This window comes from Mesitornis unicolor, unplaced genomic scaffold (assembly GCF_000695765.1).
Source record: "Mesitornis unicolor isolate BGI_N332 unplaced genomic scaffold, ASM69576v1 scaffold5442, whole genome shotgun sequence".
In the NCBI taxonomy this organism is placed as follows: domain Eukaryota; kingdom Metazoa; phylum Chordata; class Aves; order Mesitornithiformes; family Mesitornithidae; genus Mesitornis; species Mesitornis unicolor.
Window position 1 is genome coordinate 40,431 of NW_010171133.1, and position 17,923 is coordinate 58,353.

At 38.9% G+C, this 17,923-nt stretch overlaps 1 protein-coding gene across 1 annotated transcript in view; it reads right to left on the reverse strand.

Moving 5' to 3' along the window:
* Positions 1 to 2,628, reverse strand: part of PALMD (palmdelphin) — a 28,298-nt gene extending 25,670 nt beyond the window's left edge. Inside the window, exon 1 of the mRNA XM_010179917.1 lies at positions 2,342 to 2,628. Within this exon, the coding sequence (XP_010178219.1) occupies positions 2,342 to 2,386 (45 nt within the window). The 5' untranslated portion in view covers positions 2,387 to 2,628. The remainder of the gene's footprint in view (positions 1 to 2,341) is intronic.
* Between the last annotated feature and the right edge of the window lie 15,295 nt (positions 2,629 to 17,923).

The window sequence follows — 17,923 nt, forward strand, 5'->3', positions numbered from 1 at the left end:
GGCCAAGTGCTGTCAAGGCCAAGAAGCACCAAATGTTTTAGGGGATGTATTTTCATATACTTTTCCAAAGGTAATGCTTGGTTTATTGAGGGGTCTTTAGTCTGATGGCATGACTTCAGAAATGTCGTAATTCAAATCTATTATTTTTGTTTTCCCATAGAATGGAGGATTTGATGAGAGAGAGGATTAAGCCTAAGGTTCCTCTTTGGCTGTTTTGTCTACCCATTTGCCACAGGAGAGGCTAAAGCTTCTGTATTTTAAGATATGACAGTCTCTCTAGCAAAATGGATGTATTTTATAGTTTGCTTATTATATTCTATATATACCAGCAGGCGGTGGAAGCTACATAACAGAGAAAAGTGGTTCCTTTTCAGAGCCATAGGAGTACCTAAATTTTAGACTAATAGGGTTTTCCTTTTTGCTTTGTTACATAGAGAAGACATGAAAAAGAATTTGAGAACCCATAGTAGCTCTGTGAGAGCCAGGTAGGGTAGAGGAGCCAGGCATTTCACAAGAGAAACTAATCAGGTTTTAGTACAAGTTCAGCTGTTTACTGCTCTGCGAGTGCCCCTTGCTCTCCTCTGTTAGATCCTTCACAACCTGCATCCCGCAGGTAGCACTTGAAATTCCCAGGTACATTGCTTGGGACAAACCTTCCCAGAGCCACTGAGTAACTTGCAGTTGTAGTTGTAACACGTTGCTTTTTTAGACAACTCATACTGCAGACTCTTAAAGCTGATGATAGCTTGACATTATTTAGGCTCCTTCATTTCTGCAGTGCATTATAACAAATAGACTGAGTCTTTAAGTTGCGCTCTACTTTCATCAATTGAGAGCATAAATAGTTCCTTTCTGCAGCAAGGGTAATAAAAGAAGTCATGGCCAGAAATCAAAAGTTATTTCCTGTTTCCTGTAATGCAGGACACTGTAAGCTGTCACAGTTTCTTAAAAAAAAATACTTGTCCAGTGTTCGCCTGGAGGCAGAGATGCAGCCAGGGGACGCCAACTCAAGTACTCTCATAGGAGCCCTCATCAGGCGAGCGTGATGCCCCGTTTCTCCTGCTGGATACCAGGAAGTATAAAACATTGCAAGGCCTGGACTTCTCTGGAGTGGCAAAACATTTCTTATCATTTGAGCCCATACGCTAGAGGCAAAGTCCAGGTTATGGGTCTGGTTCAAGCACCATCACAGTTAAACAAACAAATGTACCCTAAAACCCCTGAAACAGTTCAGAGTGCCTTATTGTGGGCTTGAGTCAGGTCTCAAGTAAATATGATACATTGGCCTGTTGGCTTTTATCGAGTGTCATAATTAAAACCGAACCAAATTGAAAACCAGCCTATTCAGTTCCTGTAGATTTCCAGTTTTGCCTTCTCAAATTTATTTTCATTCCAATAAGGTACTCTTTAACTCTGCCCACCATTTATTCAGCCAGTAGTGTTTGTTTAACAACTAATCTATCATGCTAAGAATGTGAAAAATACCTTTGTTCCCATTATTTGTTTTTAAAGATTGCTTGTGACAGTGAGCGATCCTTCTGCAGCTTTCTTTTCGTCCCAAAGGGACAAATTTTGTTTCAGTTTTGTTTGTTGTAACTGAATAGGTTTCAGTGGATATGAAATCAGAGAACTTGACTTCAGCCATTTTCCTTACATCAGGTTATATACCTTTAAAAAATAACTCAGTAGCTTCTTTACAGCACAACAGATCTTTTGAAACAGGTTTCCCTTTGGAAGAGAAACTGAAAATGCTTTCTAACACCTTCAGCATAAACTTCAGAGTCCTTTCCCACCCCCCTTCCCCTTCTCCACCCGAAAATCGACAGGTAGGAATTTGCTCAATCCAAGCTTCTCCTTTTTTACTTTTCAGGCAGCAATGTTTATGATAGATCATCAATAATTCAGAAACTGTCTTTAATTCCACAATGCAAAGCCAAAAATCTTTAATCTCAGTTTTGTTGTGAAATGGGAAAATGGATTTGTTCTGGAATTGACCAGCTGCATTTTGACCTGCTGTCCTTCAAGCAAACATTCAATTGTAATGATAGTAGTATGTATTTTAGATTGTCCACTAGTGATCTGCACACATACTTTCACTGCTTTGAATTCAAAGTGCAATACAACCCATAATAAAGTCAGTACAGGCAACTTTGCTGTCTTAAAGCAATATCTTATAAACCAGAATTAAGAAGTAACAATTTCAAGCAGACATAAGTCTCTTTCTTTTCCCATCTGTTTTCTGGGATAAATAATTCTTCAGCAAACACACGGTAGCTCATTAACACAAAATTACTTCTAAGCTTTTTTTTTTTAATAGCGAGTTATAACTGTAAGCACTTACTGTTATGGCCTGGAATCTTTCCTTCAGCAATTCAGCTTCCTCCATTCTAGAAATCAAAAACAGACAAGTAGTGAAGGAAAACAGGAGGAGACCATAAGCAAAAAGCCTCCTGGTGGGGCTGCAAAAAAAAGCTGAGGTGGTTTGATCCAATTCCAGAGCAGAGAGAAGGCAGAATCAGGAGAGCCCCTGAACAGATGAGCAGAGCAGCCCAGACAGACACATGTAGTGAGGGTGTGCAGAAGAGGCAGCCGTGGAGAGCGCTGGCATGAGTTGACTGACAAGTTGGAACAGTGGAGCACAAGCCCTTTTCCTTCAGAAGCTGCCAACTCTTTGTTTTAACGTGCTGGGTTAGCATGCCACTGCTGCTTTAACTGTTAAATGCCCAAACCCAAATCTTCTAGGACCATAGTAGAAGTAAAGTTTTATTATGTTCCTATTTTCCTTTATTCCCTTTGTGTATGCTTCTGATAAAGAGATATTTTAAACTTAAGTATTCCTGTTCCTTATGAAACTTATTTCACTTGTATGTTTTAACCTGTTGTGATGTTAGCACTGTAGATAGCATAGGTTTTATTGACATGGCAGTTTTAATTTAGTTTCCTAGATGAAACTTTTAGAGAAACTGTATTGATAGCTATTTTAGGACTGCTAACCTACAGTAAAATAAACTTTAAGCAATCAGGTCTGTCATTGAATGCAAGTGTTAATCTGTGCAATTACTGGTCAGCTATCTAGGACTCAGGGGAAGCTTTGTCTAAGTAAGGATTTCAGGATCATCATTTCAGTGTTACCAAGATGAGTCTAAAATGCCAGTGGCTCTCGTGCTGGATTTCCATCCAGCTGATTTGAAGGGGTTTCTGCTCTGTACTTCTGCTGAAAACAGCATTGTGCTCCTTAAGGGATGGCGTATGTTTTGACCTTTCCAATTGCACGAGTGGGAGCCGGCCTTCCAAAATCAACCTAGGAAACTTGCAAAACAAGTAGAACTGCCTCTAGTAAAATCCTGTTGTGGAAAAAATTCTAAGCAGAATGAAGCTGAATTCAAACAGCACAAAGATGTTATGTGAATCTGAAATCCCTTTGTTACCCTCAGTATCGTGTAACTTAAGTCTTTGTAAGGACACCAACAGGAGGCTCAGTCAGCAAGTTTGTTTTTCTCGTGCTAATTCACCACGATGACTAAACTCAGCAGGATTTGGTGAGGGGTTTTACTTTACATGTCAGGACGGTGACCTGAATCTTGGTGGCCAATTAAGCTCATTACTAGCAAATTCTAAGATGTTACAGAATTGAACATTTGGTGGTGAAGTTAAAACCTCATAATTCCATATGAATCAATGTTTAATTTCAATTTTTACCTTTCTAGTATGTCATCACTCATCCATATACACAAGCAGACTTTATACCCCTCCACATTGGCATTAAGGATGCATTAATGTTTTGTTTATACTGTGATCCACCCTGAGCTTTTGTTAAAACTTGCAAAGACCCCATGCTTCACTCTCCAGTGAAGGTTTTTTTTAAAATATTAATATATGTCTCATTTGGTCTGCACCCAAAATTTAAAAAATTACCACATAAAAGCAAATGTGAAGTTCAAAGGCAATTGTACTGAGGTATATCAAGAGACAGATTACATGGGAATTTAAATGCATTCAGCTTATGGATTTGAGAATAAATTCAACCACCCAGCTGACTTAAATATATTCTTACAGCAGAAGCCAATAGAGAGACAGTCTTTCTGTTTAATCTTTCTTAAGTTAGCATAGCCTGCCTTTTCATATTTTTAAGAAAAAACCATCCAAACTTATTTCATCTTTGTCTTCCTTGAAATTAATCTCAAAATTTAAGGGTGTATGTGGACTTCAAAATGTTTAAATGTATACAAAGCAGAAAATGATTACAACAGAAATAAGGGAATCTGTTTTGGCCAGAATATGAACTCTGATATAAATGGGATTAAGTTCTCAATGGATGGAGAAACTAGATCAGTATTTCAGGTTCAAATTAGAATCAATGGGCTTGCATTGGTTTGAATTTTTATGATCTAAAAGATTTTCCTAACTTTATGCTCAGAAGTTATTTAATTGCTTTTAAAAACCTTTCTTGTGGCCATCAAATATTTACAGATGAGAGAAGTATTTAACATGTCTTTCTCTAATCTAAACTCCCAGATTTTGAAGTGACCTGAAGATGGCTTCTAAAATGTTGCTTCCCTTTTTAGGTGACAGTTATTAAGAAAGTATTTAAAGCCCACTTTTAACGTTTTAAATTGCTTAAATAATATGTATTCCTTTGCTAGGCAAGATTTATTGTTCAGTCAATTGGTTGTTTTCCAGTTATCTTAATCCTATTCTAAATTGGATTTATGTGCAGGAGAAGAAATGGACCAGCTGTCATTTTGTCTGCCCCTTAAGCCTGCTTCACCAGTAGGAGTATCCATGGTGTTACAGGTTGGATCAGTGAATCTGAACAGCTGTGTTTTCAGTCCACACGATTCTTGGAATAAGGTTTTTCAGAATTTGCCTGCCAGAAATATACCCAGAGGAAATGATCTACCTATTCTGTAATTTAAGGGGGGAAAAGAAAAGAAAAAAAGGGGGTGAAAAAAAAGAGATTACTTTTGAAAGAGTAATGTGTTAGCTGCTGTTTCTATAACTGGTAACTCTGTATTTTCCTTTGTTTCCATTTTGCACTGGGTACCTAGTGTAGGTATCATACCAGGAATCTAGAGCAAAAGGTGGAACAGGTGCATTATGAACTCTTATAGAAAAGTGGGTGGGAATTTAGAAGAGTGCAGCATCCTGGGCCAAAGTCTAGAAGTAGGACCACAGAAGCAGTTTCACAGCTGAAAATGCAAGTTCTGTTGTCTATTTCTGGAGCAAAGTCTGAGTACTGGCATAGAGAAATCACATCACTTCAGAACTGAAGTGGCTGTCCCTGGCCATACTCTACAAAAAAAAAACCATCTTCAGTTCTACTCTTACCCACTGCACTGGGATTTCTTTTGAAACAAATCGTTAACCTAAGGTAACACATGTAGAGCGAGTTATAGCTTATTACAGTAGCCAACAATTGCTTCTAAGAAGAAACATCTCATTAAAGATAAGGAGCAAGAAGCTTTCCATTCTTGAAAAATGTATTTGAAAAAGTAAGTTTGAAGTAAATGGGGTTGAGCAGATGGTTATCAGTTGCAAACATAGCATATACTTTGTGAAAAGAGTGATTACTGAGTTCGTGAATCACCGTTTTTTACAATTTAACTAGTCTGACTATTTTGCTTCGTGATGACCTGCCTTCTGTAGCCATGTTTGAAACAGGAAAAGGGAGTTTTGCACTTGGTTTCAAAGTGAATTTTATATTCTTACAGTAAGCAGATGTACTGCCAGTATACATCTATCTGCATGTAGCCTTGAATCTCTGACAGCAGAGGAATGGAGAGGAGATGAACTTTATTGAAGGTCCCTCATTGAAAATGTCTACTGCAGCATCTTGTCAATTGACCCAGAGGTCTGGTGTCTTGGACGCCTCGGCTGTTTGAGAAATGGTCTGTTCTCCAGCTAGAACCAAGATTTTGCATTTCAGAAGTGAAAAATAAGTCAACAAGAAATAGAAATTTGAAGATCTAAAAATTTTTGCTTATTCCAGGTAAAATATATACGAATAGAAAATGAAACCCTTTAGGCAGTTGCTCCTAAACCTTTTTTTTTCCTTCAGAGGTACTTTCTCTTTAGCTGTATATTATTTCCCAAGAGAAGCAAGATTCTTTTGCCTTGCTCAAAGGTTGGTTTTGAAGGCCATTTCCACTGTTAGTCTGCAAAGTACTTCCAGCTGTTTCAGTCAACAGTGCATTAATGCTGCACAATAATCAGAAAACAGCTTTTGTCTAGGATTCGTCCAGCTGAAGAACTCTTCTGGGCTTCATCGTGGTGCTATTTTTATTTATTGGCTAAAAAGCTCAAGACTGTTACACTTCTCGGTGACGGAAAAGTTAGCCCTCAGTAAATAAAATACTTGGAGTCCAGGGAAAGAATACCAGCCAGAAGCAGCACCTATTGCATTACATTTCTTTTACTTCAACCTGATTTCTTTCACATTATAAATAACATATTTTCATGTATCCACAAAGTCATAAATTCTAAGCTAAGAAGGTTTGAAAAATGCATGTGTTTAAAAAAATAAAAAAAGCTTTAAAGTGAGGATAAAAGGGTGAATGAGGGGAAAAATGAGGGGAAAAAGCTTTAAAGTGAGGATAACCTAGAGAGACAAAGTTAAAAACTATCCCCAGAATAAAACTTTATAGACATGAATATGTATAGTGTATGTAAATACGTATTTTGTAGATAGAAAACAATTATTGGTAATTAGTAAAAATATTAATTACCTTTATGGGCACTTGTACGTGTTTAATTATTGCATTGATAGGTATAACTACCAGACTAGTCATGTGTAGCTGTCTGTAGGAGACTTTCTCATTGCTTGTTTTCCTTCTGTGGTTCATGTCTATGGCTTCCTAGCCTCTTGGTTTCTGTTGGTCAAATCTTTAATCTAATGACCTGTTTAGCATGTGGGATTGCCTGACCCTCATCAGGTGAATAAAATGTAAGATGCTTTCTTTTATACTTTAGTTAGAGTCCAGATTAATTAACCGCTAATTAAAGTACACTTAAAGATAATTGATGGATCAAGGGGCAGGGCAGGGAACCTCATGTTCCTCCACCAAAATATACAATATCAGAAATCACAAAAAGATGTGTAGGATCTTTAACAAAACCTCTGCTGGTTCTCAAAAGAAATTAAAATTTTGCCTTGAAGGCCAATTTTGGAGAAGTAATTCCCTACTAGGCAGGTCTTTTAGTACAACTAATTTCTTAGGTCCTTTCACTGAAGCAAAACAATATCCAAGTATCTCAGTTTTATACAGTTTTATGAAGCTAGCTTCTGCCGCCTTTACTTGTTTGAGTAGACATACACCCTGAATCTCTGGGAGGAAAAGCCTTGAACTATTATGTTTCTGTTGCTACAACTCCCTTCCTGTTGCTATTCATAACTATGAATACATTAAGTCTTTAAAATCAAAGTAAAGAAACAGCTGTTGGTCATTGCCTTCAATTGTTTTTAAAACGTTGATAATTTTAATCGTATTTTATAACAAATATGCTTGTCAGGTATCTTTCAGTATTATGGAGAAGTCTCTCCAGCAGCACTGTCTCTGCTGTCCCTTCCACAGTAGGTGTGTATATGTTTAGCCTAGCTATAAATGCTATTGTGCTAAATATGGATCATCTTGTCCCTGTTTTCTAAAATTAGAGAGTGAGCTTTGTCAAAGTCTATTGATTATTTTTAATCAGTTACTCATGTTTTCTGTAGTCTTTTTCATGTTCCCAGACACTTGTCAGTTCTTGGCCTCATGTATTCTAGAAATGTTTCATGCAACTCTGAGCACGGGAGGCTTTCCAAAGCTGCTTTAACAAACCCTGTTGCGTCTCATTTAAAAATCACTCTTCAGTGAATAGTTTAACTGTAACTACTGTGGTGATAGTAAATGTGGGATTCTTAACAGAATGTGTTCAAGTGCCTAGGTAAGTGATAGGATTGTGTGTGTTTGTTTGTTTGTCTTTGTAAATGTAAACTGAAATAAATAAAACCACGAAGAGCCTGAAATACTCAGGATCAGTGCCTTAAACATGTTGTGGAATGCATTGCTTGCAACCCAGCATTTTCCAACTGCTGCCGATACGCACTTCTAAGAATAGTGCAGTTTTAAATCCTACCCAGCCAACTGTGTGGGGAATTTTTAGCAGGGCTCTGAGAACCAGCTTTAGTTGTTGTGTAGTTTGGCTGTGTTTCATTAAGCGAATACCCCATAACCAGGGCCAAATCCTGGGGGAAGTAACAAAACCCACACAGGTACTGTGCTGCCCACAGTAAGGTAAATATATTCTTCTGATTCTTCTTTTCTGGTGTTCTTGGAGAACACGAAGACAACAGTAGATGGTGTGTTTGGGTCTAATAGGCCTCAGTAGTATTGCAGAGCAAAATAAATGCCTTCCAGATTTATTTTTGTGAACACTGTGGCTTCCTCGGGTACAAGTGCTGTTGTTGGAAGCCTTGAAAGTATAGATGATTTGGTCTAGAAGACAGAGACTTAATTAGGAGAGAACCTTCTGCAGCTGGAGCTGGGAGATGCAGAAGAGACAGGGACAGAACTGGAGGTGGTGAAGCCACTCAGCAAGTTCCCTCATGACCAACCTCTTGTTTGCAGGCTGAAGAGTGGAAGCTGTGTAGGCTACATCAGCTGATTCCCATCTCGTGAGGCATGGGTAGAGCACTCACCCTGCTCCCTTGGAAGCTGCCTAACCAGCCTGTGCCTGTAGCAAGGTCTGCCTTGAGCACTGGAACTCAGGTGTTCTGCAAGATGGGATGAACCTTATCTGATAGCTCTCAGCAGAGCAAAGAAGAATTACTTCTCTCTCCACCCACACTTCCAGCCACATTTTACAGCCACTTTCCTTCCTCTGTCTGCTCTGTGAACCAATTGAATTTGCTCATCTGTCAGAAAAGTAAAAAGTAAAAACAAAACAAAAACGCAACCCAAACCAACCGACCAAACCTAAATCCCCAAATCCATGAGTGTCCACTATGCCAGTGAGCTGAATAGGCTTAACGGGAGATGAGAGGAACAGAAGCATTAGTGTAAGAAGGAATGGGATTCTGGCTGGGAGATGAGCAGCAAGAGGAGAAAGATGGAGGAAACGGGACTTTTCTGGCAGCAGTGAGTTGCTGGATGAACTCAGCTGTCTTGCAGACTTCAGGCCTACCTTAACACAGTGGTCTAAGGACCATGAGAGACCTTATACTGATGTGTTTAATCAGCATGCATGCTTAGCTATTTATCTGAAACTTGAAACTGCTGTGAAAACATGATGACTTCAGCCTCTGGCAATCCTTCCTGTGCTTTCAGATATTCAGTATCCTGCACTGTGGGTGGGCAAAAAATATCCCACATGCAATTTGTTTTGCGTAAGTCTTTCCAAGTATTAATGGAAAAAAAAACATGGTAAGATTATGCAAGACTTTTGTTGTTAGCAGAACTGATAAGATTATTTATGGCTGATAACACTTCTTGTAAATAGAGGCCTATTTTCTTTAGTGAAGAAGACCTATTTTTTTTTGCTGAGTAGTTTATTTGGAAGCAGTGGCTGAAAAAACCTCTCAACTTGTCAGTCATTCAAACTGTTAACTTCAGCTGTCCCCTGTTTGTTTGCAGTGCTGGGTAGGTCATCTGAATAACACGGGGACGCTGACTGAATGGCTGACGCCTGCTGCGTGGAGTGCCAAGTGATGCAGCGCAAGCAGCTGAAGCTGAATAGTCATCCGGATGCCTGTGAGAGTATGTCACCAACTTATATTTTCCAACAGACTCAAATATTTCACTTCTGCTTCTCATAGCACTCTATTTGTACTTAACCCCTTACCTTAGAGTGGTGATTATTAGCTAGGAGCAAAAAAGCTTGGTCTAATATGGATTCCTTTGCTTTTCTTGTGAGGTTTGTTTTGATTGTCAGGATTTCAGACCTGGTTCATAGCTACATTTTCTTACCCGGAAGACAATGTTATCATCCTCCTTTTCACCTGAATCTGAAGTGTATCCTCTGAGTGATATTACACTATTTGCTTGGTATTCACTTAGGTGAAATTACATGAGCAGTTTGAACTGATGTAACGACTGTGTGGTGCTGCGAAGAGGCATCCTGCTGCTCTCTGTCCTGCACATGTATTCCCACAGCTTACTTGGCTGGCTGCTCACTCAATCCGCTCGCTAAGCTGGCAAGGAACTAATCAAGCAAAAAAGTGGCTATTGCTGAGCTAATAAGTCAAGTCATTGCCCAGAGAAGTCTGACGAGTTCCCAAATGTGGTAAAAAGGGCAGAGGGGTGGAGCTGTGGCTACTGGAAAATGCAAAGAAAGGGAAAAGAGCAGGGGAAGAGGAGAGAGAAGTAGGAAGAAAGGGAAGTGATGATAAGCTGTTAGATAAACTAAGCCGTTAAATGTAAATTTACCTTTACAGACTATTTAACACAATGTGGGGAAACTTTTTTTCCTTCCTTTGAAGGCTGAACAGGCCTTGCAAACACTGTTGGCAGACCAGAGGTTAATATTTCATTAGCACCCATGAATAATGCAAAAAAATAATCTGGCTGCAATTTGTGTGAAAGAATATTTTGGGGAATAGAAAAGCTCTTTTCTTGTCATATCTTCTCAGATGTGAGCAAGTTGTTTACCCAGCGACATCAGGAATGCAAAGCTAATCTGCAGCTCATGGAATGGCTTAATTAGGTGTAATTTCTCAAGTGTCTTTACAAAATTATCTTCAGCCTATCAAGCAGGATCTTTGGTTGGTTGCTAGATCCAGTGTGGTTTTTATAGATCTCTCACTGTCCAAATGCTCCTGGAGCCTGATGGCCTGCAAAGGTTGAAGTTACTATTTTGAAAAGTACTATTTTAATCATCTATTTTAGCAAAACATTTTTAAATTTGGAAATATTGCTGTTGCATTTATCCTATAGGTGCAATGACTAAAAAGTCAAGGGTTTTGATGCATAGTATTAATCTGGAAAAGGATCTTGTCAGATAACTTAACATTTCAAAAAAATTCTGAAGTATTTCACAAAGCACTAAAGTATCTTGCTGTAAAGGGGATCTAACTAGATTGCCAGACTTGCAGCCTATGTGGTTAGGAGACACTGAGAATATGGTTCTTGTGGATTAGGTTTCTAATGTAAACCACATTTCTTGTTTATAATCACTGCTGGCAGTTTTAGTTAATTGCTATCATATTTAAATTTACTTGGCCTGTTCTCTTATTTTGGATAATGCAGCTCAGGAATGCAATAAAAAGTTGTCATTATCTCATGGCTGCTCAGTGCTTGTATGACAAGTTTTGCACTCTCAGTTTCCAGGGGACCATCAGCAATGGGAGAAGATCAAAGGAAAGAGTAGCATGCACAGTAATCGGTCCTTTCACTGAAGGAATACCACTTCTTAAAGATATGTGCATGAATTCTCAAGAAGTGCAATATAGGTCAGAAAAGAAGTAATTTCTACACATTATAACCACAACTCTTAGCAATGTTTAGCTTAGTTTGGTTACGTTCACATGGTGACACAGGACCTGTCCTGAAAAATAGGTGTGTCAGGGATTCCCAGGGCTTGTAGTGACTGGGTTGTCCCAAGCTGATCTAACACTGCCAGCTGTGTGTTACCGTAAGCCATTAGCAACTAGTACTGCCAGTGCTGGTGGTGGAATGGGTCTGTTCAGTGGCTTCTGTGAGGGAGTTAAAAGCAACTCTTCTTCCAAGACCTCATCCCTTTGGCTGCAGCTTTTGTCTCAATTGCCTTACCGTTGTGACAGCTTCAGCAAAACAGACAGCAACACCTGAGCTGCTGGCTGGTACTTTCTCCAGACTGACAGTGTCTGCTTTCCAAAAAACCTTGTGTGAGCCTCAGCCTCTTCTACCTCATCCTTCCACTTCTGTTAGACATTATCCTAATCCTCAGTCTTTCTCTGATGCTATATTAATCCTATAAACCCTTAGCAAATCTGTCTACCTCTGTCAGTGTTTGGTGAGGAAGGTCCAGGGTGACGGCTCTCAGTATTCACAGCCTGCACTGACAGGCTGCAGTCAAACCTGACCACAGTTTGAATCCCCTGGTTTAATTGTCCCTAACCTAAGCAATTATGAAACCCTCAGAGCTGCTTCCTTATGTACTGGTCCCTTAGGTGGTGGGGTGTGTAATGCTTGTGGTGTAGGACTGTCTTTGAGTGAGTGAAATTTAAATGCTAATTTTGAAAACAACATGAATAATACAAGAATAGGACAGTTTTTGAAAGATCATGAGCATGACTGAAGCAATCAGGATTTGATTCTGGTTATTTGGAGCTTTCAAAGAGAAATGTGAATCTGCAAAACTTCTTAACTCTCGATTCTTCTTCTTTCTTTTCTAGAAAAGTATTTAAATTCTCTAATTAACATTGTGTCCCTGCCCATGGCAGGGGGGTTGGACTAGATGATATTTAAGGTTCCTTCCAACCTAAACCGTTCTATGATTCTATGATTTCCTTGGAAGTACTGATTTACTTGTGATTTTTTTTTTTAATTCCTGTAGTTTAAAGTGCTCTGTAGTACAACTTGTCAAAAGCATTTGGTGCAAAGGCAAATATACTAGAGACTACTACAAATCCTCCTATGCTAAATCAACATTTTTGGATCCACATTCCTTTCTGTTCCCCCACCATATACTGCTATCTGCATCGTGTGAATGAATCCTACAGTTATTGGATCCTGCAATCTGTTATCCTAGATCAGCCTCTCAGTTGTATTTTTTGATCTAGTTTTGTCTTTAATTTACTTACTTGACCTTTTGAGCGATTAGCCAACAAACTTTTATCTGATTTACAGGAACACTCCTAGGCAGTGAGAAAGATGACTAATCTCTCTAATTTACCCTTACCTCTATTACCTAGGTGCCCTCGGTTTCAGACATGAAAGCAGGATAAGAATTATTTTAATTCTTTGGTTTGTACATCTTTGATTATTCAATTATTTTGTAATTTAATAATTCTAAATAATTGGATCCTCCCAAGCAGTGAAAAGGTTTACAACAATTCATGAGCAAGGAGCTGTCTCTTTCCACGTAGATGTGGGATGATTAATAAACAGTTTAAGATCTGTCATGCATTCTTGTTTATCTGTAGGCTAAATTAGCAGTGTGCCTGGATTAATCTCAGCAATCTACTTTATTATAAAACAGATTTGTCTACAGGCTTTTGGTTTACTTTTCCTTTCAAACTCTGGTTTTCAAGGCTCATATCAATAACAAAGCATGATGTAGGAACAGTAGAAGATCTCTATTTTCCTTTGGACTTGTGCATATGCTGAGGATTCTTTATTAACAGTGTTTCGTGTTTTTTCTCTGGCAATAACGCATATGTGTGGCAAATAGACCTTTGCAGTGGCCCTCTGCAATTCAGAAATTACAAGCTGCTCCATATGTGTCTTGTAGTTCTAAGAAATCAATTTTTTTTTTCTGAAGGCTCATATGTATAAGAGACTCAATGTAAATGACAGAACTAGTTTGCAATTATTATCATTCAGAACCGGTGCTGCTTAGAGCTCAAACAACAGTACAGTAGTCACAGTGGTTGAGATTTTGACGTGCCATTGTGGAGTAGGGGGACTATGTTAGATCAAACTCTAAGCGGCCTTTTGAGGTCTTCAGTGTTCTGATCTGTGGCACTTTTTTTAAAAAACAGAAACTGATAGAAAGCAGCTGAATCTAAAACCATCTGATTCGACCGACAGTGTCTTCCTGTTATGTGTCTTGATCAGATAATTGGTGCTTGAGGATTAATACATTGTCTGGGAAAAAGAATGTAATCATTGCAAATTCTTCTTTGTTCCTTTAAGCAAGAATAAAAAAGTTCTAGCAACTTGTAACTCTACTTCGTTGCTACATAAAATCTCACTGCAAGAGAAACTTACCATATAGAAGCAGAGAATAAATTGACAACATTTTGAAGAAGAGTTAAGTGGACACCAAAATCAGTTTTCTGTGGTTTGTCTCACCCCTCAACAACATAACAGATCAGAATTAGTGTTCATAGGTCTGCATTAAATGGAAAAACAAAAAAAAGAGTACTGCTTCACACTCAAACAGTTTACACATCTACCACATTGTGTTAAAGTTTGACAGAGTTTCTAGTGACTTCTAAACAACAATGTTACTTTCCAACTGGACTGCTATGAAACTTGAAGACAGTAATTGCTGCTTCCACAAAACCTTGAAGCCCTGGCTGCCTTTGCAGATGTAATTTTCTCTTGAATTCAGAGGAATAGTTTTTCAGTATGACAAATAGAACAACTAGAACAATAAGTCTTCAACAAAAGTTATGGATTTAGTCTGTAGCATATACTACTGTTTAAAAATTCTTGAGAAATGTGCATTGCCATTAGAAGAGGTAGGTAGTGTGACCCGGATAATTTCTGGCTTGTCAGTCTAACATCAGTTCCAGACAGTGTTGGGTAGGCTGATAGAAGATCCAATAATGCGCTAAAGGGAAGTGATATAGTGAGTACCAATACATGGGAAATAAATTCTGTCACTCTAATTTGGTGTTACTTCTGGGAAAGGTAATAGAGTAGAGGTATTAATTTCATTGATACCTACATTAGGACCCAAATTTGCATAAAGTCAGCTCAAGAACACAGAGACTGTGAGAGCTAAGAAGTAAAGATGGCAGCTCACTGGCTCAGGGTGGTCTGGAACATGAGCAGACAGTGTGCTCATAACCAACATTCATTGCAGTACTGTCAAAAGCAGGGTCATATGTCTGGGAGGGGTGAAATTCCTCAGATTAAGGCATTGCCCTGAAACCCCATGACGCTGAGGAGATCTTGGGAGTCATGCTGGATAATGAGTATTAACTCTGGTAGCAAACCTGTAGCCAAGATGCCTAATGTTCTAAAGAGATTTAAAGTTCCTCTGTATTTGGGAATGAGTGTCACTGCTGTGGGGAATAGATTGTCTCATTTTGCTGGCAATATTTTGAGAGGGATGCTAAAATCTGAGGGGAATGTCATGAGAAGAGTGATAGAAGGGTTTCATAGAAACTATGTTCTGTAAAAGGAGCTTAAATTATTAAACAAAGTTAAGTAGTTCTTCAGGAACATTCTATAATAAACAGAAATTTGGCAATAAAAGGCCTCTTATGTTAGACAAATTATAACGAAATTCAGTGAATGGACGTTGAAAGTTGAAATTTCTGTATGCTAAAAGAGGTTTTTAACAGATATTAAGCAGTTAATGCAACAAATTCGGAGTGCAGTCTCCATTGCTAACAAACTTTAAAAAGCTGATGCCTTTGGCCTTATAATCAAAGGGCAATAATTCCAGGGCAGTGGCAGAAGCAAAATTAAATGTGTGACAAAACCTGACAAATTTCTTGGCATGCTCAGGAAAGTGACAAATTAGATGATAAAAAAATGGCTTAATCAAGGGTCAGCCAAATTTGTTAGTACTGTTTTTAGCATTTACTGAAGTAAGGGTATAAAAAATGCCTGACAAGGGTGCTGCTATTCCCTTGCACCCAGCCATTCTGCCACCCCAGTCATTGGAAACACTTTCTGCTCTTCCACAGTTTCTCTAGAGCTGTTTTCAGTTTGTGAGAACACCTAAGCTTTCCTTAAAATCTCAGACAGCACTTTCTGGTTTTAATTAAATATTTCCATGCTTTTCTTTGAAGATAAAAGCTTCCTAGTGGTTGACAGACACAAGTAAGAGTGCAGGTGAGAGTAAGACTCTTCCATTAAACTAAATTTATTTAAGCTTTATACCTAAATGATATACTTACATTCAAATTTTTGTCTACCATGTTTTGTAATTAGTATTAGATGAATGAAGACAAGTAAAAATCTTCAAGTTATTTAGAAAATAGTCTTCCTGAGTAATTGAAAACAATGCTTATAGTACAATGTAAAAATATTTCTTCTAGGTATCTTTTTCAATTTTCTTCTGACTTCTTGCATTACCAGCAGAAATTTTTTACAAATCTAACACATCAGAATTTGCTGTTTGTCACAGGTAGGTGGTGTTTTTGGCAGTTAGCTGTCAGTATTATAACAGCATCTACGGTCCTAGCGTACCAGTTACAGAACGTCCTTACAGAACATGTTTGTTGTGACAGTCGCTGACTCTGCTTGCTTGCAGCCTTCCTTTTGGAACTTTATACATTTAAATCTGTCTTTTATAATCCAGAACCAGTGATTTTCAGATGGGGACTGGATTTGTGGGTGTTTTGGTGGTCTGAGTAAGGAAATGTAAGTATGAGGACTGTGTCTTTTCACTGTCTTATGAGCCTAGATGAAGTGTGAATGAGTTTGTGCAGATCAGGAAAATCAAGCCTGCTTCACTGTGTATTTCCTATTTCCCATCTGACAGATGGGGAGAATGTGACTTTCCTATCTCATGAGGAACGAGTGCCAGTGTTGAACATGGACCACTCCTTTCACAGCTGTTTAGATGAGACTTGAATTCAGAATCTACTTAAAATAATATTTGGTCATTTGGTAAAAAATCACTTTAAACGGCCTTTTTGATTTATAGATATTCACACAAAATAACAATTGCAACCAACCAATAATGGAATATTGCCAAAACTGTGCTACTAAAAGGCAGGCCACCTCAGCCCAGCAACTGAAACAGCTGCTTGATGCCTGTTGAAAACCCTGGAAGTCATAAGCAAGTGCTCCCCATGAAGTATGAGCTGCCTGTTTCAGAGGGTGTCTCTGTTCTCTTTTATTTCTGTTGCAATAGGCTGTTGTGCCTTACTGGTCTTCGTAAAGGAGGTAATTCTTTTAGCAAATTATGTTGGATGGCGCAGACCCAGCATCAAATGTGATTTGCCCTTGAACAGTCTCCTACACTAATCATTTTATGCTATTACTATCCTTTTTCAGGAGGAGCTGCACTTGCTAAAAGCAACCTGCCCCTGTCAATTTGCCAAGGAAAGGTCCTGTCATGTGGCTTAGTACCTCACATAAAATGTCTCTGTGTGTCTTGGCTGACTTCTCAATTCTTTACATGCTGAGTGTGTTTGAATATAGCAGGCTGACTACCTTCACAGAGGGCTATAGTTCAGATCTCATCTTAGTGCCCTTCCTAAATCAGCAACCAGGCTGATGTTATGCATTATCAGATGACAGCACTTGGTTTGGTGATGAGAAGTGGCATTTTTCACCCTGGGAGACTGGAGGCTGAGCCAGGGGTTGCCATTGAATTTTTCCTCAGTCATAGCTCGTGCAGGAGTTGTTTTGATACGCAGCAGAAAATGCAAGCAGAAGCAGATCTTCTGGTAAATCCTGTGTCTCCCTGCGTTCAGGGTTTCTTTAGGGGTCAGCCTGATGGCATGAAGATGAACTACCTGTGAGTAATGGTGTTTCTCCCACTTGGTAGAAGCACTATTTCTGTTACATTGCAGCAGTATCACTGCCTCAGTTTAATCTTCATGACAAGGCTCAGCACACTGGGGCAGGTTTTCAAGAGGGCTCAGTCAGCTCTTGTGATGCTTACAGGCAGTTTTCTGAAGACCCAGGACAGTGAGGTCTGAACAGAGAAGAGCTGTGGAAACCGTGTCAGCAGTGTGGCAAGTCTGTTTCTGTGTGCAGCAAACATCTATCTATGCAAGGAGCAACCACAAGTTCTCTTGTTTAGAGAGGGGCTATTAATTGGTTTTTGAAGGGAAAAACATGCCTTGTCAATGACTGAGCTTCTAGTTGGTATTGAATTTCTTCTGCCCTAATAAGTGGTGATAGATTATTGTATGGTGTATATACAGCACAAACAACAATATTGGGCAGAAGAGATAATAACACCTCTCTAGCTGCCTTCACGTATTTAACAGTGTGTGTATGTAAAATCCACAAATCCAGATATTCCTCTTGTGCACGTATCTCTATAAATAACCCCACCCTCATTCAGAGAACTGACCACTGACACAACACAGCCTGTGCAGAGTCTATCA